The following is a 27,563-nucleotide window of genomic DNA, read 5'->3' on the forward strand; positions in this document are numbered from 1 at the left end:
GTCTCCCCGGACCAAAACAATTGCATGGAAGGCTGAGCAGGAGGGCCGGGGTAGTACCCTTGCTGCAAGAGGCGTTCTCACCTGTGGCACTTCAGGTTTTTGCATGGCATTCCTTGCTGCAGGTCGTACTGGCTGCTGGAAGTAGGGTCCGGACCTGGCGTTGGGAAGGCGGAGCTGAGGTGGAGTGTGGCCAAGGCTGGTGCCCTGGCACACGTGGTGAGCTCCCGCTGGTGTTAGCTAGGCTGCAGGCTTGGACTTCAAGGTAGCCTTTTCCCACCTTTCACAGGAGCTCACATTTGGCTGTTAACTTCAGCTCTTTGTGAAGAGTCTAGTAAAACAAAAGCAATGATAAAGGAACTTGTGGTTGATAGTCTTGTTCTAGCCTGACACAACTTTTTGTTGTGGTATACCTTGGAGTGTAAAATGTTAAGTTTAGTTCGGGCTATTGCAGCTCATTGAGGCCCAGATATAACACACAAATACACACAGCAAAAACTTGAACACATCTCTAGGTCAGTTGTTACTGAATTTTATTATTGGTTCATTAGTATTGAGTTTTTGTGTCCAGTCCATTTCCTACCTGAGCTGCTGTTTAAACCATGACTAATCTCTAGAAATGGTCTTACAGATACTCTGATAAAACTGAAGCGTGGACTGGGTAGGAAGAATGAACTATCACAGAAGTCTTCCTGGCAATTAGGGAGGCACTGTGGTATGAAATCACCACTGTCTGTCTTTTACCAGCTCTGTTTTCAGAGCAGCCAGTCTTGGATTTTTCTTCAAATGTTAAAGTTCATTTTTCTATGGCAAAGGTTTGATTTTAGTTGTTCAGGTTTTTGAGTACTTTCCTTAAATTTTTAATGCAAAATGTTTCCTGTATTGCATTGTTTTGCATTTCTAGATACTTATTACTCAGATTCAAAGAACAATGTTATGGTAGGATCCTGTGTTGGTAATAGTATGCAGTACTACATGATTTAGGAGAGGAGTTCATGGTTTTTTAAAAGGCTGGTGTTTGCTTTATTCTGAGGTTTCAGATACAAACTTTGGTCAGTATCTTAGTATATTTTTGTTCTCAGCAGTCATTGAAACTAGCAAGGAAATCAATGCAGTCTCCTCCTAACCAAATGTACTGTCCTCTCCTTCCCCCATCTATTCAAATAAATTTGGTCATTGTATGGGTTGTCTCACAGATGAATATATCAATAATTACTAGTCTAATTGCAGCATTGTAGATCTGTGTGGTTTTTGTTGGTTGATTGGTTTTTTTTGGTTTTGGTTTGTTGTTTTTTTTTCTCCCCCTGCATAGGACTTTATTTTTTGGGGGGAGGAAGTACTGCATTTTCAAAAAATGTGTTTTATTTTTGTCTTTGAAGTAGGGACAGTGCCTGCTAGCTAATCCTATCATTGTAGGTAAATATTCTCAGTAATTTGTTTGTTGAGTGGAGGAGTCTATCAACATGAGCACTGGCAGCACAACTTGAATATTTTGGTCACTTGCTTGGCTACTGTTTAGAAACGGAACCAATGATTTAATGAAACTTAATGGTTAGTATCTCAAATTCAAGTTCATATAACGAAATATTAAAATTATCTCTTATGTCCTGGTGCTACTTTACAATGTATTTAAATAGTTAAGGCTGGATAAAAAGACATGTCATTGGCTAAAGAAGAGCCAAGAATCTATGCTAAAGTAGCTAAAATCACTGATGGTTCTCAAAGTTATTTTACAGAAGAAAAATTCCAGGAAATTGTCCCTGAGGAATCTTGTCCCCCTTGTTTGGCTTAGCCAGAAGCTTCAGCCTCTGGACCTAAGTAAAGAAAATTAACAAATTACTTAGAAAGTTAGTTATTTTCCTAAAATCTGCTTTCCAAATTGTGGAATACTATGCGTGTTGTGATTTAAATACTTTTTGTTGTGATTTATATGCTTTTCTCCAATTTTATTTTTTAACACTAAAACAAAAATAACACCCAAAATACCAAAACAGAACAACAACTCTCCCCTCAACTACCGACAACTCCACAAACCCCAAACACTACTTTTTTAAAGACAAAGGCAACTATCAAAGTGGGCTTCTGATATCCCTTGGACACTGATACTCTAAGCAAAAGGAAAGAAAGCTTGTTTAAAAATAGCTCCATGTGAAAGAACCTACCTAGGATTTATGGTATAAGGACTTGCCTTGGGTTTTGGTTTCTTATCTCCCTAAATCTGTACAAGAATTTTTGAAATCTACACTATGAGGGCAGCATTCCCTTTCTAACTTGTAATGTGAAACCGTTAAATGTGCATTTGTGCTCCAGAGAGTGTTTACAGACTTCATGTAAACTTCCCAGTAATACTCTGGGAAGGAGACTCTTCTGTCTCACCTGATTCCTGTCAATCACTGTGTGTAAACCACATATAATTACATCTGTTGCAATCTTCAGGATTCTTTGAAGAATTGAAATTGTCAAATCAAGTACTTGGAAATTAAAGAATTGCAAAATGAATAGAACAGAATCTTGAATGACATAGTTTAGCATTGTTCTCTGCATGCTGTGTTTTCCTGACTGCATTCCAGTGTTGCTCTGCAGTCTTCCCCTCTTTACTCGGTGATGTTTGCGTAGTGGATGCTTTCCAGCTCTTTGCCACCCAGACTACAATCTGGGGAGAAGAGTAGGTCTCCCAGTTTTATGGAAGGGACTTCTTTGCAGTAGTGTGGGGACACTTTGTCACACTGTTGTCACAAACCTGAAATATTCACAGAAAATCAAAACCAGCCCCCCAACACAACTTAGTATGAAACAGCAGTATTGTTCTTACAGTAGGTAGGCAGTATGCTGGCACTTGACAGATCTATCCTTCCTTCTGAATCATGTGTTGTGCAGGTTTAAAGGGGAATTGGCTGTTGGTGAGTGGGTAATTCCCTGCTAGACCAGCAGCTGGGTACCTAGAATGCTGTCGCGGCTGTTTCCACCCCAACACTAATGCTTGACTTGTGAGAATAAAATGAAAGGTGCAAAGGGCTAGAGCCATGCTCTGAAATTGCTATCAGGGAATTGTCTGAGAATTATCACAGTAAATTTGTGTCACTTTCACTTAAAATGCAATGAGTGTTGTATGAACAATGTTCAATGAACAATGCACTATAACTATGTTATGCTTTCTCTTCATTTAGCTTCAGAAAGTAAAAATGGCTCTTAAGTAATGTATTTTTATTTCAAAAGTTATATAATTCAGCCATGTATTTCTTTGATTTTACTTCAGGGTTCAGAGGAATGTTTCTTAAGGGCCAGACTGTGCCCATTGGGTGCTGACCTTAGTGAGAACACGAGAGGCTCCAGGAGTTCTTCAATGCTCAGCAGGCAGCATGTTAAGTGGTTTTGAGTTCCTTCAGCAGCAAATTCTACACTGCTGTCTGAAGGTCCTAATGAATGTGGGATGAGGTTCTGGGCTGTTTGAGCAGCTCACTGATGGTGCAGACAGCACATCTGCACTCAAGGGCTGCAGCTGGTTCCAGTCAGCTGGGGGAACAGAGTCCCTTGTACCGTGTTTCCTGCTGCATGGAAGGGTCACTTGGGAAGTGCTCCTAAGTCTTGAGAAAGCATTATTGTACAGCACATTCCATAGTGTTTTAAGTAGCAGGTTGATAGCAGTGGTAGTTCTTCATTCCCTGGGATATGCTTAGCAGCTGTTACCAAGCATGGGCTAGGATGGCAAGATAGGCAAGTTTCACATGTCAGGCTTATTTTTCTCCCAATGCAAGTGGACAAGAACAGTGGAAAAACTGCAGGTAGAAAGGTATGTCTGAGAGCTAGACTTGGTGTGCTCACAGTGGGAAGCAGGGCAGGGATTGAAAAATAAAGAACACAGTAAAAAACCAGAAACCTCCAGCAAGATAGCAGGGAACTCTATTAGTCAGCATGGCTCACAAAGTTGTTAGGCAAAGGTTATGTGAATAACTAACTGAAGCTAGCTTTCTTTGACCTAGGCTAAACTTTTATTTTAAAAGCCCCAGTTATTACAGTGTCTCTCTCTGTTGTAAATACCTGTTAGTTTTTTGAAGTTCCATAATGAAGCTTTAATATGTAGAATGTTTTTATGCTACTGCTTTATAGCTTGTTGTGATGATCAGATGGCTGTTCCAGATTGATGGCTGTGTCTTCCTAGGGTCATTTGACAAGCAGTCAGTGAGAAAACAAAACTTCCTGTTTAGCTGTTTTTGCTTAATGAATTTCTCAAGCCTTTTCATTGTTTTAGTGGTTTTATTGTAATAAACTCTTAGCTGAGTGGAACAGCAATTATAGCATGATTGCTTAGACCTTGTGGAAGATTATAGACCACAATTATCATGTCTGTCTTAGAGAATTGAACAATGATTTACTCATCAGGTTAAAATTTGATCTGGCAAGAAGGAAGGAAAGTCTTCTGTGTGTAACATTTTTTCTTTTCACATTTTATATGCAAATCCTGTTGATGCTCAAGGAATTATGTATGGTCTTGCCTCTAATGTCGATAGTCTGCCAGATTGTAGCAGTCAAGCCCTCAAAAAAATTATGTCGGAAAAAAAATTCGTGCTTTTCAAAACTTGTGCTTTTCATTTTTATTCAACCTTTGTGTTTTAATGTTACTTACAAATGAAACTCCCATTTTCCCCCCATCCTTTAAATTTTTACTCTTTTTGCGAGGTCTTTCATGTAAGAACTGCTATTCTCACCCTTCTCATGGCCGAGACTTGAGAGTAATCTGCAGTTAACAACGCTGAAAACAAGAAGGAACTGATATTCATTTTATTTTAGTTACAGAAATTAATTTAATGATTTTAGGTTGTAGACCAAACTGGAGTTTAATTCTTTCCTCTGCTTAGTGTCACGTCTTTTAAGAAAGTATAACTGCATACTGATACAGAAAGCTGTTATCCATGAGGCAGGATTTTGCCAATCAGCTGTGACAAGAGTGCAGCACTGCAGGGCAGGCATTTGAGATGCATTTGAAAGAGTGAAGTTTTAGTAGCAGGGCAGGACTTGCCCAATTTTCAGTGCAGCCCAGAGGGGTGTGGCTGTGTCTGGTGGGCTGGCATTTGCTCGGACCCAAGATTGCTTGGCTCTCTCCATCCTACTGGCCAGTGTACATGCGTGGTGCAGTTTGTGCTACCCAAAGACACAAACTGCTGCTTTTCAAATTAACACTTTGAAGAATTCTACTGTCCATCCTATCCTATTCTATACCATTTTGCCAATGTCAGTAAAATGTCCCAGGGAACGCAAAAGTAACTGGCACTGGGTTGGGAATACACTTTTAGTTAAAATATTGAGAAAAGCTGAAATTCCTGGTGGCTGCAGACAAGCTGGATTGAGTATGTCCTGTTTGTTCTGGCTATGCTAACCCTTTGACAGCACCGAGTTCAAATCAAAAACGGCTTTCTCTCCCTCCCTGGTTGCCTGGCAACCTCCCTCCTCTTATTAGCATATGATTTCTATTCCTTTTTTTATTTCATCAGTACAGTGTTACACACTCTGCTCCCTGCCCTGTGCTGCCGCCTTTGAGAAGAGCAGGATTTGTGCCTTTATATGAGACTTCGGCAAGTATGTGATTTGGCAAAGAAATCAAACATTTGGGATTAGGAACCTTTGGCCATAAATGCCTTATCAGAAGCTCAGAGGGTGGTGTTTGTGTGGGCATGTTTTTCAAAGTCTTTTCATTTTCATTTGCTGTCATTTTTATACTAAGGGCAGAATTCTTGCAAATCAGCACAGCATAAATCTCTGGCATCTCTACATGTGCAGAGCATCAGTTTGTGAAACCTGCCCACAGAGATTGGCTACACAGACCTTGGGGGGCATTTTGTCCTCTTGGTCTTTATGCAGTTCCGTAATGCAATATGCAATGCCATAATTCAAAATATAAATTAAAAAAAAATCCTGGTCAAATTGTGATTGGGGAAGAAAGCAGCTAAAGAACTAAGTGGGAGAATTTAACTAAATTCTCCAGTTTTCTTCTCACAATAATGCTTTTTTTGAAATGAGAACATTTTGCCTTTCAGTTGGCCAGGTGTATTCTTTTATGAAATAACAGGTGATTCAGACTGGGTCTATAGTTTAAACTTTAAATTGCTCTTTTTCTGTTCATAGACTCTTACAACTATAATAAATACCCCAATTTTTTTTTTTTTTTTTTTTTTTTTTTTTTTTTTTTTTTTTTTTTGCTATTGCATAGGACAAAGAATGTAAGATTCAAGTAGGAGTATAAAAAACAATAATAACAGCAGAAATTAGAAGATGCAGTGAGGAGGAAATGACAAAGCATGTAAGTTTGAGGAGTGTTTATATCAAGATGTGTAAAGGAATTTTTTCTTTATATTATCCAAATCATAAATCACAAATGAAATAGTCTACTTTTTCAACATCCTTGTTCTGAAGGAAGGTCATGTGTCTCTGGAAGTATTTAAGGGGGTTGCTAGGACATGTAGGAAAAAAAATTAGGGAGGTCAAAGCTCAGTTCGAACTTAATTTGGCAACTTTTGTAAAGGATAATAAAGAATATTTTTTCAACTATATTAGTGGCAAAAGGAAGGGTAAGGCCAACCTTTGTTCTCTGCTGGATGTGGGAGGGAACTTAGTAATTGCAGATAAGAAGGTGGCTGAAGTGCTTAACCCCTTCTTTGCCTCAGCCTTTAGTGGGAAGCTGGCTTGTCCCCAGGACAACTGTCCTTCTGGGTTGGCATATGGTGTCAGGGAGCAGAATGGTCCCCCTGTTATCCAGGAGGAGGCAGTGAGAGAACTGCTGAGCTGCTGGATGTTCATAAATCCATGGGCCCAGGTGGGATCCACCCCAGGGTGATGAGGGAGCTGGCAAATGAGCTTGTGAAGCCACTCTCCATCATTTACCAGCAGCCCTGGCTCACTGGGGAGTTCCAGATGACTGGAAGATGGCCAATGTGACACCCATTCACAAAAAGGGTGGAAGGAGGATCCTGGTAATTATAGGCCAGTCAGCCTGACCTCAGTACCAGTAAGGTAATGGAACAGTTTATATTGCGTGTCATCACACAGAACTTAAAGTGTGGCCGGGGTATCAGACCCAGCATGGGGTCAGGAGCGGTAGGTTGTGTTTGATCAACCTGGTCTCCTTTTATGGCTAGTGGATGCAGGAAAGACTGTGGATGTTGTCTGTTTGGACTCCAGTAAGGCCTTTGACACGGTCTCCCACAGCACACTCCTGGAAAAGCTGGCAGCCCACAGCTTGGACAGGAGCACTCTGTGCTGGGTTAGGAACTGGCTGCATGGCTGGCCCAGAGAGTGATGGTGAATGGTGCTGCATCCCACTGGGGGCCAGTCACCAGTGGTGTCCCTCAGGGCTCTGTGCTGGGACCACTTCTGTTCAATATCTTCGTTGATTACATGGGTGAGAGGATTGAGTCTTTCATTAGTAAGTTTGTGGATGACACTAAGCTGGCAGCATGTGTTAAGCATGTGGAAAATATAGGTTGGATATTAGGAAATATCTCGTTTTACAACAGGGTGATAAAGTACTGGAATGGTCTGCCGAGGGAGGTAGTGGAGTCACCATCCCTGGATGTGTTTAAAAAAAGATTGGATGTGGTGCTTTGTGCCATGGTTTGGTTGAGGTGTTAGGGCATGGGACTCAATGATCTTGAAGGTCTCTTCTAACCTTGTGATTCTGTGATTCATATGCTATGGTCTGAGTTTGACAATTTCACTTCTTTCCTTTGTCAAAATACTTAGACCTTCCTGTGAAACATCTGGGTTCTTCCCATAGTCATAGAAGCCTTCCTAAACCAGTGCAGAATTTTAAGTGGTTTTAGGTCTCACAGAGGCTTCACCATTTGAATTAAGAGTAAGCCCACCTATAAGAGTATTTTGTTTTTAATAATGCTTCCAGTATTTAAAGATATAATTTCAGAAAGCATTCTTAGTTTGATAAATATTAATGTATGTGATGTTGGTATTTAATTTGTAGATTTAAAGTGATAAACACAATGAAGTCCTTGAAATGCCAAACCTTTCATCTCTGCTCAAGCCAAGGTTCAATTTTATTTTCAGTATGACATTTGCTGCCTGAAGTGTTACAAGTGACTTGACCTTAAAATTACGTTTATTTTAGTTCATTGAAATGGTTGGCCTTTCCAGTTCAACTTGACACCAACAGTGCAAATGGGAGAAGGCAGACATGCTTGCCTGTGACTCTATTTGAAAGCAAATTAAAAAGGTATCTAGGTGATGAATCTAAATATTTCCATTTAGATGGGATACTAGTCATCAGTTAAAGACAATCATGGTGCATTCTGACATTTTAATTTCAGGTTCAGAAACAATTATATATGTAATTAAGGAGCAAAGTGTCCAGGCAGCCAACCTGTCTGATTTACATGTTTTGTTGGTGTGTGTGTGGTTTTTTTTTTTTAATAGAGGTACCTGTGCACACCACTTTTGAGATGGTAGAAGGTAGAAAAATTGAAGGTTTGATTTTAATTAATGTGTTCTTCCTAACGACACTTTTCTTTCAAGTATTAGTCACACATTCAATGTCATTAGGTTTGTATTTATCATGGAGATTGGACTCTGAGCCATTTGCAAAGAGGTTGTTGTGATACCTGGTTTGTTTATTAGTATATTGCTGCATGTTTGCCTTGGTTTTTGGTGTGATTTTGTTAACTGTGCTCTGAGAGGCCTTATTTAAACTGGAAGGTCCATTGGAATGATCTGTCTTGGCTGGGTTTTTCTCAGTCAACAAAACATTTGGCCAATGTGATGAGAATGAAGCAGGCTGCTGTGCAGGAGATGCATGTCTCCTAAGGCAGGGATGTTTTGTTGTGCTGTGCACTCTGTGCAGGGCTGTCTGCCCAGCCATGGGAGAGGTCCTCGAGCTGCTCAATTGCGTCTCTGTCAGTCAGTTAAGGAATGAGAATGTTGTGCTCTGAAGGGACCCTTTGCACTCTTGCGCAGAAAGGACAGAAAGCAGGATGAGCTTCTGAGAGAGGAAAAAAAGTGCTAATAAATATGTGGAGAGATCTATGGGGAAGGAGAAATATAGTATACACTGAAAGCAAGCTGTTGCTGAGTTTAGTAATCACAGCATTTTCCTGTCTAGCTGTTGCACTGTTAGCATCTGTACTAGCATCTTGCTCATTATAAAATGCTTGGGTTTTCACTGATTGTGAAGGGCATTCTATGAAAACCAACTCTATTCTGCTCTTAACAATAAGCTGACTGCCCTTCCATCCAGGCATGTCTAGCATCCATGCAAAGCTCCAGAATTCATTTGTGAAAGTAGGTAGAAGCGTTAGAATAAGTTATTAAAAATGTAGACCCATAATGGGAGCAAAGAAGATTGGAAGTATAAAGGGAGGTTTTACACCTGGAAGTTATTATAGTTATTTAGATTGAGCGAGAATAATAACCAATTGTTTTCTAAGATGTATGACACATTTATGAAAAACCTTGAAGGATAAATGGATCTTTTTAGTATGCTACTTCCACAAAGGACTCTATGAATAAAATAATAGTGAGAGAACTCTCAGTGGATGCTGAATACTGCTAATTGATGAAATTATTACTTATTACACACTGCAACTGAACTCTGCTTAGAAACACTATTTTCAGTATGATTTTTTGAAAATGACAGCTGAAATGTAAGAGGCTTTGTATTGAAAGTGAATAGTGATAATTTCTTGATATCTTTGAAATGAAAGATATTTCAATCACAAACTGAAAAAAGTGTTTTTTCTTAAGTGCACAGATCATGGACTATGAAAATAAAATGAACTTTTCTGAAATCAATAAAGTAGACTTAATGTGGATTTATGAGGCATTTTAAAAATAACTTCAAGTATTCTGTTTATAATAAAGCAGTCAATTATTTGTGTCAGCAGTTTTCATATTATGTCACATTTTAAGGTTAAAAATTTGGTTTGTGAGATAGAGTGTAGCCATCATATTAAGGAATACTCTTAATTCTAAATTAAATCAGTATTGAAGAATACTGCTGATTTACTGCTCAGGGCAAAAATGGGAATGAGTACCACATTTTCCTTGGTTTTCAATTGATGAAATTAGAGCTTGCTGTCCTTCTTGGTGTGTCTAGTTAGGTCTGTATACTAACTCTTATGGATTGTTATCAGTAATTGCTGTGAGCATCTGCGCTCAAAGGATCACGTGTAATGTAACATTTTGGAATATAATATGGGTGAATACGAGATCTAATTTTAGCCTTAACAAATCTGTTCATAAGTGCTAAGATGAACTTCTCTGTTAATTTCAACAGACTGCAGCATCAGAGGGACAAAGTAGGCTTGTGCAAATTCGTGCACACGCTTGCGTGTGGATGTGCGTGTACACTACAGGAACACAAGATGGGAGATTAAAGTGGTTCCCAGATTTACTCTGTTTCTGTTTTAAAGTTGTGTTTGTTATTGCCCTTTTTTCAGTTCCAATTGAAAATGCAAAATTTGAAAGGTTTTAGTAAGCACGAATATAGCTTTTCAAAACAGATGGAAGTGAGAAAGTGACAAAAGAGTTGGGAGAAAAAAGCAAAGAAGATAACCACAACAGAATCTGTTCTCGAATGCTGCTGATGAAATGTAGAAATAAAATGAATACAAAACAGAAAAAAATGAAAATATTATCTCTTCTCAAAGTATCTATAGTCTGAGTAAAGTGTCAGTAGTCAGCAGTAACCAATACTAAGCTGAAGGGCCAGTACTCTTTTGTTAGGATAGGGTATGATAAGAAAGAGATTCTAGAAGACTGTAGAATAAGAACTGCTTCTTCAGTAAAGCAGAATAGCTTACATGCTGCTAAATCATGGCACTAGGTGAGGAGATAAGATGAATTGATTTAGGAACCCCAAGAAGTATTTAGCACAAAAGCAAAGTTAGATCATTTTTAACTCCCAGTATAATGTTCTTTATGCACTTAATCAATGAGCCCTTAGTGAAAAATACATAGGAAGTCTTGAGAGTTGGTCTAAAACTCTTTTAGTGCTGGAGCAGGATTCTTGTCATGTTCTCTGATTTGCTTTTGTAATCTTAGCTGAACAGTAAATCAGTTCAATTTCTCATCCAGGTTTCCTTCCATCCTGTGCAGGACAAATCAGGAACATGGGGATGGAGGCCTTCTTGTTTCAGGGGTGACTCCAGTAATGATTAGACTATTTTACAAAAGTGTCTGTTCTTGTAATTATTTGTGACGCTTCCCCAATTTTTTCCATCTTTCAAATGGAAGCCGGGAACTCATATGTTTGAGTACAGGTAAGTATTTAAACTTAGACAGAGTTTCAGGCTGAGAGCCATCATCCTAGAGGCTTGTGTGTAAGTCCAGGAGGGTAAGAGAGAGCAACGTGTGGTTGTGTACCTCTTGTCTCTTTGGTGTTTTGTCAGATTCATCTAAGGAGTCCTGCTTGGCATACTGGCAGATGTGAGTCCCCTAGTCAGGTGCTTTATGAAGAAGCCTAATTGGGTGTGCAACTTCCACTCCTGGAGTTAGTCACCTGCCCTTGCTTACAAAGCTTCCATGTCTGTGAATGTAGGCCCTGACTCAGGAACAGGGAGCAAACAAAAGCTAAAAGAAAAGCTGACCTGAAGTTGAATGGAAAGAGCTCAACATGACTTGGTAACATGGCTCGACTATCCTGAGCTGCATCAAAAGAAGTGTGGCTAGCAGGTCAAAGGAGGTGATTCTTCCACTCTACTCTGCCCTTGTAAGACCTCCACTCTGAGTACAGCACCCAGCTCTGAGGTCTCCAATATAAAGAAGATGTGGGCTTTTTAGAGTGAGTCCAGAGGAGAGCCAGAAAAATGGTCAGAGGGCTGGAATACCTCTCCTCTGAAGACAGGCTGAGAGAATTGGGGTTTTCAGAAGAGAAGGCCCAAGGGAGACCTTAGCCTTAGAGCAGCCTTGGAGCAACCTAGAGAGGGCCTACAAGAAAGATGGAGAGGGGATTTTTTGTTTTTTTTTTACAAAGAGATGTGGTATGCCAAGGTGGATTGGCTTTAAACCGAAAGAGTGGGTTTAGATGAGATGTTAGGAAGAAATTCTATACTGTGAGGGTGTTAGGATCCAGTTTAAACCAGAAAAGCAAAGAAAGCTAAGTCTCTGTATATAAACCAGAAAGAACTTAGCATGTTCAAAATATACCCAAAAATGAGATTAAAACCAAATGAGGTTTGATGTTGGTGCCAAAAAATTGGTATGTTTTATTTAATAGTAGAAGATGCAAAGAAAGAAAGAAAAAAAAGTGTGCATGGGGTCTGGGGAGACAGGGAGAAGAGTGATAGGGGTTAGGTGGAAGCATATCACCCATCCAAGGTCCCAATGATGTCTTGTTGCTTCCCTCCATCTGGTTCTTGCTGGTGAGAGTCCCCTGCCTCATGCCACATGCTGAAGAGTATGGAATTCCATGGAGTAGTACATGCTGTGGGCCAGGTGGGAATGCCCACATGCCTCCCTTGCAGGGGGCCGGTTTGACACTGTCCCTTGCAGCAGGGAGGGTCTGTTGTATCATGCTGCAGTGCTCTGGTGCAGGGTCTGGGGACCCCTTTGCGGGACCTTTGATGGGCCGTGTGATGGCCCTTTGCTGTGGATAAGCTTTCCCCGGGGTGAAGGGCTCCTCAGCTAGGCTCCTCTGCCCAGCAGAGGATGGGCGGTCACTGCCTCTGACCAGAGGCCTTCCAACACATACCCAAAGGCTCTCCCCCCACCCTTTGGTGCCAGGATCTGTGCCAACCTGGCAGCTGATAGCCCTTGGGCTGTTGTCTCCATCCTGAAGGCATGAAGGTACTTTGTCAATGTACCCATCCCTGACTTGTTACTTTATCTTATCTTCATCTGTGAACGGTTCAGGGCCTCTCAGAGGCCCATTCAGGGTGTGGTGGTCATCTCTTTAGCTTTTGTAACACAGTTCTGCTGTAATAGGCAAAAGTCTTTCATGAAAATGTTTAAATCATAAACTATAATATTTCAGTCTCTGTGGTGAGGCACTGAGCAGGTTGCCCAGAGAAGTTGTGGGTGCCTCATCTCTGGCAGTGTTCGAGGCCAGGCTGAATGGGTTTGAGCACGCTGGTGTAGTAGGAGGTGCCCCTGCCCATCGCAGGGGGGTTGGAACTGGATGAGCTTCAAGGTCCCTTCCAACCCAAAGCATTCTATGATTCCATGCGGTAAAGATTAAATCCACATTTCTGAAGCTGTCAGGCACAGAAGTGCAGGAAGATGATAATTACAGAAGAGTAACCTGCGTGGCTTTATTTAGTTTCTAAAAAATGTTGCTTCTGTTACAGCTTTTCCTGTTGCTCTGCGCCATGTACTGCTGCTCATAACAAACTGCAAAGGGATACTGCTCTGAGACAAACGATTTTTAATACTTTCATCCTAATTGAATGATAGCATTGTGGTCTTGTATCTTCTAGGAAAGAGAACTTGGACCTGCTAGCAAGATGGGAATTTTATTTTTTCAAAAGTCCAATACTTAGATTTTGATGCAGCTTGAAATCCACAGCCTTAGAATCATTACAGTATGTTTATTGAATAAATATTTTGCTGTAATTTTAGAAAACCTTGCAAATGGTAAAAGTAGTTCTTCCCTGTTCAGAGGTCTCACAGCAGAGATGTAATTTTGCTTAATAAATAAAAGAATTAGAAAATAAAGCTCCTACATACAACACTCTTTAACAAGTATTTAAAAGTAAGTTTTCTCTATAAGCATGAGACAAAGTATAATAGATCAGAATCCAAATGTTTGCTGACATGTTTCTAGATTGGCAGCCTTATCTTGTTATTTTATTTTAAGAGTATCACCTCTGCTTCTGCCCCACACATTCATCAGTATTTAATGTCAATAAGATTTGAAAATCAAAACTGTAAGAGTGAATAACTCCAAGGAATTTTCTATACTTCCTATTACTGATATACGTTCCACTCTCATCTATAGCATGTGAGTCCCTGTATACTAACAGAGTGTTTCTTTGCTTAAAGATGTCAGCATCACTGTGTGCTTCTGCAAAAGAAGACAATGACATTTTAAAACAAAAAGGAAAAACTGGCAACCATTTCCTCTTGCCTTGCTTGCATGGGCTGTCTAATTCTGTTGCTTGAAAATTAGGTGTGGTTTTGGGGTTTTTTTTTTTTATTATCAGACATTTAGTAATATTTTATAATATGACTTCATATATACTTAGTGCTTATAGGACACAATTAACAAATCCTTCACATTTCCATTTTATTTCTACATGCTAAGTTTTTTTCTTTTTTGATTAGGATGCTCTGGTGTATGCACAAAATTAATAGAAAGTCTGTAGTCCCATTGTCCATTTTGCATTTTACATTGTATTAAACAGTTGCTATTGAAATTTTGGTAAGAAGTTTGCACAGTAGTTGCAAAAAGGTAGGTTTGCTTGTTACTTCTTCATGTTGCAACAGATTTAGAAAGTCAGTACTGATAGATAGTTGGCATGTTCTTGGAACAAATACAAATGTTCACATTTGTTTCAAGTACTGAATGTACTAGATCTTTTGGATGTATATTGTTAGTCTCATCCTTGCATTTCAAGTTCATTTGTTGGACTTTGAAAATCACCTTTTAACAAAGTTTTCAGAACATTGCTTTCCTCAGCTAAAATTAGTTCCGCTGATTTTGCCAATGATTAAACTTTAGCAGTATTAACTTCGATAATTTCTCTCCTCTGATCAAAAGTTAGTAGAGCATTTGCTTGTCATTAACAGACGTGTCTCTAATGCAGGTTTGGGTTTTGCTTAAGCAAACACTTGCAATGGAGGGTCCATTTCAGAGATTCAATTATCGGGATACAATGGCTTTTTTTTGGTTCTGACAAATTTTATTTTCAAAGGCAACTGAGCTTGCTTTGTCTTGTGATCTGTTTGTCTTGTAGAAAAATAGAAGTGAGATGTAAACAAGTGAGATGTATGTGTATGATAACGATCCTTTTTGCTGTGATCCTTTCAATAAATGGCTCCCTGTGTGAGTGAGCGCTTACCAAATAACCATTTGTATTCCTCATGTAAGAGAGCAATTTGATGTGCAAGGATTTGAAACATAGATCAGTTTTTCACTGAAGGAACTAAAAAGTTCTGATATACCTGTGATGCAAACCGAATATTTTTCTGAAGCTTTAAGTTTTGATTTGTAAAGGAGGAAGATGTTCCTGTACACAGGAACTGATCCTGTGTTGTGGTGAAGTTTAAGCCTGCTTTAGGTTGTGTGGTTTTGATATATATATGCTTGTGTTAAATGCATGAATAATTCACTGATACTGGTACTGCTTGGATACTTCAGTAAAGCCTGGAGGGTGAGTATTTGCTTTGGCTTTCCCTGAGAGGGTCAATGCATTTCTGCAGGGATTAGTTGTGTTGAGGAGGTAGCACACAGAGCTTCCAGGAGCATGATTTACCACCCAGAGCCCTTCCCATCGAGGAGAGTGGTTGGAATCTGTGGGAAACAAGTAACACTTTTTTGGGCTTCATTTTAATAAATCTATTAGAATTTACAGTAATACCTAGCATAAATGCATTGCTGAGTTAGAGAAATCAAGCACTAAATCTGACTGTTAAAGTAACAGCATGATTGTAAACCATGCTTAGGGTTGTGTAGTTTTGCTGCTTTGTTAATGTGTAAGGCATTAACTTTGTTATGTAACAGAAAGTGCATAAAGTATAACACACTTTTGTTAACATAGATGTATTCATGACTAAGACTTTCCCGACTTTTGTGGGAGTGATTCAGAAAACTGCTCATTTTGTTAAGATGTCTTATTTATATATTGCAGGAAAATCTGAGGGCCAAGAAATTCTGTAGTGGTGAAATTGAAAATCTCAATATCTAAGTACCTAGTAATGGATCTAGGACTACACCTCTAGGATACTGGTATGCTATGAGGATGTCACAGGGTAAATTGTCATTCTCAAAGTTTTAGAGGCTATGCAAGGGGTGCAAGAAACCAGAAAAGTGTTTGTTTTGCTATCAGCAGTTTGTCTTACGCAGAAATGTAAAGATGAAGATACAGCACTTAAATGCCACGTTAAAGGCATATGGCAGTGCACAGGTAGCATATGCTTATCACTAGATCATCCATCGACCTTAGTTCTTGATCAGTTTTGAAATGATGAGCTTGTGTGGCTCAAAGAAGAAATTTGTCTTGTGATTAAATGTTGAATCTTTTTCCAGCTGGGTTTGAGCTCCCTGTGTCCATATGCAGAGTGGGATACAGGGTCAGGCCTCAGTACCTTGAGCAGATTGGCTTCTCCAACCCTGTCTCACAGGACGCTGCAATGCTGCTGCTCTTTTGGCACTGGTACATGGGCTGGTCGTCTCTTCAAAGTAGTGGAGCCCCATCTTCCAGCTCACTGGAACTTGAGGATGTGTTTGTAGCTGACACAGTAGTATAAAAGACCAGTTCTCAGGCATGGACAGGGGGCCACCTGCAGAATTTATCGTTACTGAAAGATATCAGAGGGTTAGACCTTGTCTCACCCTGGTATATTGTAATAAAATATGTTCACAGTCAAGCTTGTGGCTTTGCTCATGTGTGCAGCCATTTGTCTCAGTAACAGAAAACATACCTGGTAATTTACAAAAATAATTTCTTGGGGGTTTCCCTTGGATTTTCCTAAGGCTGACCACATCCTTCCTCTGACATTTGTGTTCACTTCACATTTTATCAAGCTTTCTCTGGCTTTGTTGCTTCGCAATTAAGCTAGGCCTGAACTACTATGAAAGCATGTTTTTTTCACCTTTTTGAAATTTTTGCATGAATTAATGAATTCCTAAGATACATTATCAGCCAGCTTACATAAATTGTAAAGGTTCTTATCAGTTCTGATCTTCAGTAAGAAAATCATAAGTACGGATTTGTGGGACATTCTGTCATAAGTAAGCATATGGGAGAGATTCACAACATTGTCCTGCATTCTTTCAGTAATGGAAAATAACATAGAGCTAGCTTTGGGATGACATGACACCATAGATACTTACTTTTTGAAGTCTTATGTTTAGTGTAACAAACTCTCCTATGACTAGAACTTGCTCTTTCTGATTTGGCAATGAAACTTCCATGTATACCGGGGACTTTACATGGTGTGTAAAGTCCTGCATCTGTCAGAGCTTCATTCAGCTTTCCAAGAAGTAGAGTAGATGTGAGAAGTAAAATGTGAATTAGGCAATTCAAATTAGATATTAATAGGAGTTCATGCCTTGGTCATCTTCTTCTACACTGATGTGATTTTTCAACAAAGTTCCTTATTGTGGTTTATCTAATCTCATTAAAACAAATAAGTTTGTGTTCTTTAGCCTTTGATTGAAGAGCAATTATGCAATCAGTTTCATATTCAGATATACTAGAAAATATTAGTGGAAAAACCCCAGGTATTTGTTTCTGTCAGTGAAGTAACACTTGCATAGCTTTGAAATTAATTGTTTAGTATGCTCATTACTCTTAGAAAAAATAAATATGTTCTCATTATGTTCACTTGGTGAGCATATGTATCTTGCAATACATTTAATGTTACTTGCTGTGAGGGAGATTACAACTCTTTTTAAGGAAATTGGGTAGATTAATGGAATGGGGTGGGTTAAATTGCTCTCCACATGCATTCCCTAGCATGCCTGTCCTACTCCTGAATTTTAATTGATGTATATAAAAGTGTTCAGCTGAGGGGGCTCTGTGAAGCAACAGGATTAAATCAGGATATAGCCTGTGTATTGCAGGGGCTGGGCTAGGGAAATGAGCTGTGTGCTGAAACAAGGAGACTGACACATGGGGCCTTGTTTTATACCCAATCACAGTCTGCATGTGAGCTGTTGCATTTTCCACATCTTCACTGTGACAGTACACGTATTGATCTGTGGTGAACTTCAGGAGGTGCTTTGGGGCTGTTCACAGGAAACTTTCCCAACAAGCTGCAGGAAGTCCACACAATCCTTGAAACAAGCAAATATTTATAAGCAAAAAATTTTAGTCTTTTTAAAGAATTTTACGGAGTTTTAATATCACAACCTGTGACAGAGCCTGAAGATAGATTTTTCTGATCCTTATTCTGGCTTTGAATGAGCAGTAACAAATATGAGGATTACTAAGCACTAAATACTCCTGGTGCAACTCATTGGTTTCAGTAGGAGGCTCTCCAGAAGAAGACTGGTCTTTAACTATTGAATTTTTCCAAATTTATATATTGTTTTGAATCAGAGATAGAGTCCACATAAGCAGGATACCTTGCTAATGTTGATACTTCTGGGGAGAAAAATATAGAGCCAAAGATTTTACACTATAGTGCTTTAAAGAAAAGCTTTCAAAATTTGAATTGATGTCACATAATTTACAAAGACGCTGATAGACCCACAGGACATTTCGATGACTGTCTTAGTTACTGCAGTCCCATGTCCCACCTGTGTTCTAAACTGTACTTTTTTTTTCTCAATAACATCCCCTCTCTGTGTGCTCCCCAGTCCCCACTGGCTTTGGAGCATTCCCAATGAGCAGAGTGCTTCCACAATTTTATATTTTATTTTGCAGAATATACACTTAATTAAGAATCACATTTAATTGAAATAGCTTCTTCTGATTTCAGGAAGAGAGTGGCTTTATGAGATGAGAATAAAAAGTGCTTTTAATGAAATTAAAAGCAAAATGAAATGTCTTTAGAAATTTATGTTGCATCACTGCAGAGCATGTGCCAAACCTGTCTTGATTTACCTGAAAGTGCTATATCAGAGACAGGACTCCCAGCTGCAGAGTGTATCCTATCCTGGATGACTGCTTTGAAATCACTTACTTGGAGTAATATTAATTCAAATTCCTGATAAATTACTCACTGTGATATAACACGCTGTTTTAAAACTTTTACAGCCTTTTCATTAATAGATGATAGTGAAAATTAGAGCTAGTATTTTTTGTGTAGACTTCTTAATCATGCCATTTAAAGTAGAAGCTAAGCAGTAAACATCTAATGAATGGCTTATGGTAAGTTTAATCTCAGAAGCTATGTTGCTGTTGACAAAGATCAACATAACCATCTATCAATAAATTCTCAAAATTTAAAAACTGTAGCTATGACTTATGCATGGTAGTCATTCTCAATGTACATTACATATGAGTAGTTTATCGCATTTTAGGATACTTGCAACCTAAACTGATATCTATTAGACATAACAAATATGTTCCTTTCTAGAAGGGGATGTATTCTGAATTGAACCATTCTTCTACATTTTGTAGCTTTTAATAATTGTTGTCTTTTAAAAGACCTGAAAGAAATAATTGTCATGGGTAATTATTAAAGGAATTCCTTAAGGTAATGATATTTGAGCAAGTCATCTGCAAAATATATTTGAGTTGCATTCCACAGAGATGGGCTCCTTGGCTTTTTTCCCAAAGTGAAGTCTTCAAATTAATCTATGGAAATAGTGAAGGAAAGTATAATACTTTGGTGGTGCCCATAATCATCAGTGCTATGCACAGTTGCAGCTTTTACTCGACTGCGTGTTGTGCTTCTGTGCCAAGAGTCACAAACTCAACGTGGGCTCAATTCACTTCTTTGTCCTTACCCACAGCCCCATGTCTTTCTTCATCAACAGAGTATCACAATGGATTTCTACTGAAGTACAGTATCCTTATATTCTGTTTTGCAGCCATTAATGCTAATGGATTTATATCTACTATTAATGAAATAAATGGAGCCAGTTATGTAAAACTGTAAAGATAAAATTCATCGGTTCTGCATTACTGTAAAAATATCATCTTAATGTGAAATCCAAAGTTCATAGTACTTTGAAAAGGGCTGCATTATGCACCTGCATCCTCTGTTGGGGAGCTTGAGTCTTGGTCTTTCAACATCTGGAGAGATCAAAGAACAGCTCATCTGTCAAGAATAAGAATTTATGTGGCAGAAGAAGCATGGGATTCAGACAAGCAAGACTGTAGGTGCCCAAATAATTCTCCTCACCAATGAACTCTTCCCCTGCTTGGATGACCAGTGTGTTTGAGAGACTGCAGGGCTCAGGTTTCCTTTCTTGCATATCCAAGTGGTTTATTTTTGTTTAGTTGTGTGTATTCATTGTTATTTGCAATATGTGTTCTAGAACTTTCTTCTCAGTAATTTTGCACTTACTGGCTGACCCATCTGAATTTATTTGTTAAATTTACTAAATGTCTGAGTAGCCATAAGCTGTGAAAAGCCAACCAGGGAACTGAAATGAATAGGAAGAAAACACCCTCACTAATTTAACTTCTGACAGTTCAACTGACCCAAGAGCATTTACATTATTTTCCCATTTAAGCAGTTAACTTCTGAATTGTTCTTAAACACCAGGGACCTCTAGCTGGAGCAGCCACTTTGGCCAGCAAGCCAAGATTTAGGCAGGTAGTATATTATTTATGTAGTGGAAATATAAGCATTTTTTATATTGTATATGTGATTTAGTATTTTCTGTGCCAGTTTTATTTCAGATTTAATTCTGGGACATGCTGTGCTACGTAGTCCTTTTGGATTTCTGCAACTGTTGCACTTGGAGCCATGCTCCTGCTGCAGAATTCCAACAGGAGCAAACATATGGGGATTCTTCCGTCCTTGGCTTGCCCCACCATTTGTTCCATGTTTTAAACCAACTGGTGCTGTACCCAGTGGAGTACATCTGTTACAGTTTATTGCTAGAAATTTGCAATTCATTTCAGTTTGCTGAAATAATATTCATGGCCAAGCATTAAGCAATTACAAAAGAGAGCAGACAAAATTTTGCTGAAGTTTTTATGTGATGCAGAACCTACTGCCCAGCTTGGGTAATTTGGGCACTCAGCAGTCACATAATGCTCTAACAGTTGAGTTTGATCATCCTGAGAAAATCAAGTATCCACTGAGATATCCCTTATGTGAATGTCCCTGCTCTGTTTTAATTAAGGGCAAAATAAATTGGCATAAATAACCACTGAATGCATTTAGTTGCCATATCTTCCCTGAGGTCCTCATCTGGGGAACACCCTGAACTGGAGCAGAGTCTTTGCTGCTGGAATTACAGGGGCACATCTAGTAACCTGTAACTCTTTCAGAAATTCAGCAGCATGTAGGCTGCTAAATAGTCTATACGTTTTTTGAATGCTGTGCCTCGCTTTTTGTCTCTGTGCTTCAGGCAAGCTGGCAGTTACTGTGTTGGGCTATGTTGTTGTTTGCAGAGGTGAGGTTTCTGGTTTGAGGGACAATTGGATTACCAATTGCCTTCAGAGTAAGGCATTAAGTAGTTGAATATAAAGTGACTCCTTCCCATTTAAAATAAAAAGTCCCCATAATCAGCACAATAAAATCTTAATACAAGAGATGACTGTTCCGTCATTATCACCCTCTGAAACAGATTTTTAAAATCAGGAAGAATCACAGTATAATATTCATAACCCCATCACACTCATCATGTTTCTGTAAGTCAGTCTCGCACATCTTTGACATATAGTAACAGAATAAACACACATAGCTCACTTCAGTGGAGACATGTAGTGCTAAAGCCAGGGCTTTCTTATAGGTAAACTTGCAAACTAATTCCAGAAGTTACAAGCAACAATGTGCCTGTTTTTGTTCTCCTTCACAGACCTGAGTCTGGATCTGTCTCTTGGATGCCTTTCACACTCATCCCTTGAAATAAACGAGGTGGCTTTTGCTATAGAAATCTGTTACTTGCCAGATTTGTAAAAGAGTTTTGGTTCCAAAAATTTGATTTAACTTTTTGAGTTATACTAGGATAATGCAAGACATTGCAAACTTCATTCTGCCTGTGTTGTCAGACCACCGCTATGACTTAAAAGTATGGCTACATTCCTGAGATATATTTGTGTCCTTGCAAATAAAAGTATTTTAAGATAAATGAATTAACTCATCAGCTTGCTAGGCTTAGAAGGAGATGATTTTGATGGGGAAATTGGAGTTTATACTGAAATGATGAAACATTCAGAAATAACCCAGATCTTTTAAAATATTTTTGCTTGTTTTGCTTTACAAATGTTACTTGGAATGATACAATGAACCAGAATTATGCGTTTCTATATGCTGTACATAAAAAATATCTGGGAATGGACACCATTATTAAAGCTACTAAATATAATTCTGTTTTCTAGTAATCCTAGAAATGTCTTGAAATATTCATCATCTAAGTGGTGTGGACAATACAATCTAAACAAATTAGTATGGAGTTGGGCTATAATGTGGAATAATTGCATTTGGTTTTACAAAGCACTGTAATTAAGTGTATAAAGTGTGATCTAAGAGGCTTTGAACCTTTATAGAAATTTGAATCTATATTTTAATGTCTTTTGTTCTTTTTTCCACAGAACATTTTGGCTTTAAATCCCCGAAAACAAACACATGCAACTCTTCACTCAACTGCAGCAAAGAAACTAGTCAAGAAGCATTGGAAAAGGAATTCTGACAAAAACTGTTCAGTAAGTGCACGTTTATCATTGCATCTGGAACATGTTTATCATCGCATCTGGAACAATCATTGAGGCTGAAATCACAGCTGTGGGAGAAATAAATTAGTGTTATTCAGTAGCCGCATTTGGCTTCTAGTTTGTTCCTGTAGATACAGAGTTACTTTGTGATGAGCTCTTTGCTTTTCAGAACATATTGCAGTCCATACTTTTTTTCATTTTTGGTGATTTTAGTAAGTGTTTGATACAACTTTTGTGCCTTTTGTTATGAATTCTGATCCCTCTCAAGTGTCACATCCTGAGCGATGCTGAGCCTCTTGATTTCCCTGGGTAGCCTCTTCTGCCCCTTCCTCTTTCTGTTTTCCAAGAGTCACACTGGGATGAGCAGCACTTCACTATCCTTTCTGAGACTTCTAAAGCTAATTTTATTTTTCTACAGAAATAGGGGAGCCTGTCATATGTACCTATTTTATATGTAAATAAATACATAAAGCTTAGATTAAAACATGACTCTGGAATTTAAATTTTGTGCATTGTATTTTTCAGAAAATAGTTGATTTTGGATGAAATACTTTTATTGCTGTAAACTGTCCACTTCAGTATTTCTGTCATTATATATCATCGTTTTCTCTCTAGGTATTTGAATTCCTAGTCTCAGTGTGATATTTGACTAATCCTATCAGACTTTTTATGTCTCTTTGATCCCTCATCTGATTAGAAGTTTGGTACTGTTTTTACTGTCTTCGTACAGGTTGTCTTACATAATCTTCTAAATTAAGAAACCTTTTAGGTAGAGTACTAGTTTCCTTATGGGTGTAATGATAGTGGTGTCTTTTCGTAGTGTTGTCAAAACACCTCCCTCTAAAAAGGAAAATTCAGGCAGGAAGTTGATTTTGTTTGTAATTAAAAATATGTCATCCAAAACACAAACCAAATCAAAAATACCAAAAAGTTCCTCAGTTTCTTAAGAACATGAAATCCAGTATGAACAATAAATATTTGCTGGAAGGAGCAGCCCAGGATATCCTTAGTATAACAGCAATGATCTTAGTACAGTTTCCTGTTTGATAGTATTGATTATAAGAATCTCTTTTTTGCTATAGCTGATATTCCTATTTTCTTGTATTTATTGGCTTAGATAGTGTCATGTGAACTAGTAACTTACGTACATGAAAACCTTCTGTTTGTGAGCTTGGATGATTATTTTGGGATGTCTGATGCAGATATTGCCCACAACTGTCTGTTCCTGCTGCAGAGAATGTTGGGCTGCTTAGTGAGCGGCTCCTGGGCAGCTGCAGTTTACACTGTCACGTTTTCAGGTGACCTGAAATCAATACTGGGCTGTAAACTCCTCTGCTTTCAGAAACTGTTTGTTAGGAAGCTCAGGTATCCATGCAGCAGGGCAGCTGGGTATCTGTATATTAACCTAATTAGCTGTTCCAATGTAAATTATTCTGGTTAGTTAAACGGTAACATTCACAGAAATATTTTACTAATGGGTGTGTTAACACGCATTTCCTAAAGCATCTAGGCTTTTAAGTCACTCTTTGTTATCCCACATCAGAATTGCTTGCTTTTTGTATTTAGTTTACCCATAAAATGTTTGATACTTGTCGTTGATTTTGAAAGTGCGTAGTTTTCTAGAAATTATTTTCTAGAAATTCTCTTCCCATGTTCCTGCTGTTAGCTGTATGTGTGTACCTCATGGTGTCTCAAATACTTCTGGATTCCCAAGGTCTGAGCTTCTTGGGCTGTGCAGACACCATGGATTTGGCTTCACTGCCAGCTTGTGTGCCTTGTCTGGATTTTCAGTTGAGAGAAATTCTGAACATTGCAGGATGATGTTTTGGCATAGGCTTGCAGTCTAATAAACAACTTGGTTTTATTGTTCTGCAGTACTGCTTGGAGATCTGTGCAGTTATTAGCACCCTGTCCTGACGGAATCTGCTTATGGGGTACAGTTTACAGGATTAAAAGTTAGAAAGAAACAAATTGGGCAGATACAACTACTTTCGTCACAGATAGTTTTAATACTGCATTATTATATATTATTTGGTAGAAACATCACATTATTTGGTTTGCAAGCTATTATAAGAAATGTAAAGTGCTAGAAGGAACTGTAAAGGGATTGTCCTTATTTCTAGATGGGTAATGATGGTAGCTAGATGGGTAGCTTTTAAAACTGACAAACTTTTCTTCGCTCAGAGATATGTAGCTTATTCTTACTGTGTAAGATTTACCACATAGCTTACTATAGCAGAAAAAGCCCTGAAAAAAGAAAAAAAAAATTTGTCTGGTCTCCCACTACATAAAAGACATCAGTAAAAAATAAGAGACCTTTTACATTCTCCATATCATTGTTGTTGAGTGGTTTTAATAATAAAATAAAATGAAATGGTTGAATCCTTTCATTGCCTCCCTAAATTAGAAAAGCTAATGTAGGAAAGGATTCCTTGAACACCGTTTTCTGTTTTCGTCTAAGGAGCCACTGGTGTTAATGTTTAAGCCTGCTAATGAATAGATCAAGCTCCATTTAAAGTCCATATGAACTTTATTTGTTTCCATTTCCTTAAAATCTGAATTTGGCTTTTAGCTTTGGATCCTTTTAAAGCTGTTCTGATGCTGCCTTTGCAGAACTACTGTTGAAAGGAAGGTGGGAGTATGAAAATACAGAACTAATTAAATTAACAGCCCTCAAAACTCTGAACAAAAGCTGCATCTGCTGAGGCATGCACACAGTGACTTTGTAATGTCTAATAGACTTCCAGATGGCAGACTTACATATTTCTTCAGAATAATTACACAAGTGAAATTTTAACTCCTAGCCTGCTCTGAGACACTTTGGGTTGCCCATTTACTGAGTTCTGAAGTGGAAACAGAATGTCAATATCTTTCCTCAGCATTGGAAAAGTATCCTCCTAAAGGAAGGTTCAATTATGCTTTCAGTGAGTGCTATTGTTTATTTACTATGTTAGCAACCAAGTGTTGCTGCAAAAATTATATTATTTATAGCTTTAGGTGCAAGATTAATCAGCTTTCCTTGTGAAATTTTAACTCAGAGACATGTATCAGAGTAGGAAAACTTTTTATTGCTGTGTCACCTTCAGTAACAGTGCTAGACCTAAGCATTAACACTCTTATTTCTTATGAGTCATGCTGAAAAGGGATATAAACACATGCCTCTAGTTATCTGGGGGAACAAAGATTTCTGTTGTCCAGAAATAATTAGAAGAGTTTTGAAATAGCTGTTCTAATAGTGAGCATTAAAGAAGGGTGCAAAATTTAGATCACATTAGATCATCAATTTACAGATAGAACAAAAGCAAAGGGGTCAACTGTGAAACGGCGAGGATTTGCTTTGATTTCAGGTCTTTCCTACGCAGTTCAGGGTTGTTTAGACTTCGAATTAATATTTTTATTTGTGGTTTCTAAGTCTTTATAATTCCATCTCTCTGTGTATTTTGTGCTTACCTACATTTAGGTCACCAACTAGGGGGGCACACACTGTGTGCATTTGCATTGCACCCACCACACTGATTTCCTTGCTTTATGAGTAGGGTTTCTAAGCATTATAGGACAAGTTTTGTTCGATCTTGTACATGTGCAGGTTTGTAATTTAAATGAAATTCAGTTCCACAAGTTTTATAAATTGACTTGTCACTGGATAATTCAGAGGGATATTCTAGTCCAGCCTTCTTTTTGATAATGAAATCTTGTAGATACCTGCTAAGGACAGGTGAGAAGCTGATATAGATCCACCTATGTATACAGACTTGGTTCAGTTTCTGCGTTTAGAAATAATTATAACATTTGCTCCAGATGGAAATGCTGGAAGTATTTCAACAGGACAAGAAGGTGAAAAGGAAATGGGGTTTAAATTGGTTTGTAGCTAATTGCCATAGCCTGTAACAGTATTGATTTTCTGGCAGTATTAGCATTGTTCTTTGTCCTTACATGTGCTAAGCCTGATCAGCATGTGCAAAAAGAGCCTCTGAACAAAATAATTTTGATGCTCACCTCTTTTTGATTTTTTTTTTTTTTTTCATTTTGGCAAGGGCTCACTTTGGGAAAGAGACTTTAACTGTACTCTAATTCTTTCCAGCCATTAGAGAAAACCAAATTCTTCACCTTGTCTTTTTCTGTGCAACATTAAGTTGCAACTACCAGATCATTTTGTGCTAATGATGGAGCCTGAGATCTGCAATTCATTGCAAGATATAACAGCTCATGTTGCTCTTTAAGTTCAGAGGACAAGGCTACTCCTTTAAAAAAGTGGTAATAATAGCTTGCTAGAACTTCTAACTGCTTTTCACTTTGATAGTATTTCTGTGGCTGTCACTGCTATATGTAAATATCTGTTTAAAGAAATTCTTTAAAACAAGGTATGTAAGTACCTCTTGATGTACCAGTGTCCAGGCTTGCAGAGAAAAATCTGTAAACAAGATGATCTTTCTCAGCTACAATCAGTGTGTTACTCTAAGTATTGCCTTCCAGTGAGGTGGAAAAAGTTCACGTTTTTTGTGCCTAATAATGTATCCTGATTACAGAATAATCAAGTTAGCATTTCACAAATAACTGATGGATTGAAGCAGAAATAGTGCAAATTGCAAACAAGTAGATATAAAACCCAACACACCGAAGGCCTGAGATCAGGAACCTTAGTGAATAACTGCTTTTCCAGTAAATAATTTGTCCATTTCTAGACATGTATTGATGAAAGATTCTATATTTATAAATAAAAAAATAATCCCAAATATTGTAAAATAGAGAACACTCATTAAAGGAAATCAACTCAATTATATTTATAATCTAAACGTATAGTTTACCTTTGCAAATATTTATTTTTGTCTTCATTGCATATGAATATGCAAGTTTAGCTCTTTTCTGAATGGGTATACAATGGCAGATGTCTCTCTAATCGCTGCTCTATTCAAACATTAATTGGTAGAACATATGTAGAATTCTACTAGTCTGAATAGGTATAGGATAGCAGCAGTCTCTTTAATCACATCACTATTCAACCACTAATTGGTGTGATGATTAAGGGACATTAGAGGGAGCACTTTGACATCTGATTCTTTGAACTGATGTCTGCTCGAGCTGTGCTGTATTCATCATGGCCAGACTGATTTCTTAAATAAAACGCTG

At 38.2% G+C, this 27,563-nt stretch overlaps 1 protein-coding gene across 3 annotated transcripts in view; it reads left to right on the forward strand.

Moving 5' to 3' along the window:
- Window positions 1-27,563, forward strand: part of DPYD (dihydropyrimidine dehydrogenase) — a 335,322-nt gene that overhangs the window by 689 nt on the left and 307,070 nt on the right. For all 3 annotated transcript variants that reach the window (XR_005956460.1, XM_041483444.1, XM_041483446.1), the window contains exon 2: window positions 22,317-22,427. Coding sequence is in view for 2 of the 3 variants with exons in the window: in XM_041483444.1 (XP_041339378.1) it covers window positions 22,317-22,427 (111 nt within the window). In the remaining variant the exon portion in view is untranslated. The remainder of the gene's footprint in view (window positions 1-22,316; window positions 22,428-27,563) is intronic.

This window comes from Pyrgilauda ruficollis, unplaced genomic scaffold (genome assembly GCF_017590135.1).
Source record: "Pyrgilauda ruficollis isolate IOZ18807 unplaced genomic scaffold, ASM1759013v1 scaffold6, whole genome shotgun sequence".
Taxonomy (NCBI): domain Eukaryota; kingdom Metazoa; phylum Chordata; class Aves; order Passeriformes; family Passeridae; genus Pyrgilauda; species Pyrgilauda ruficollis.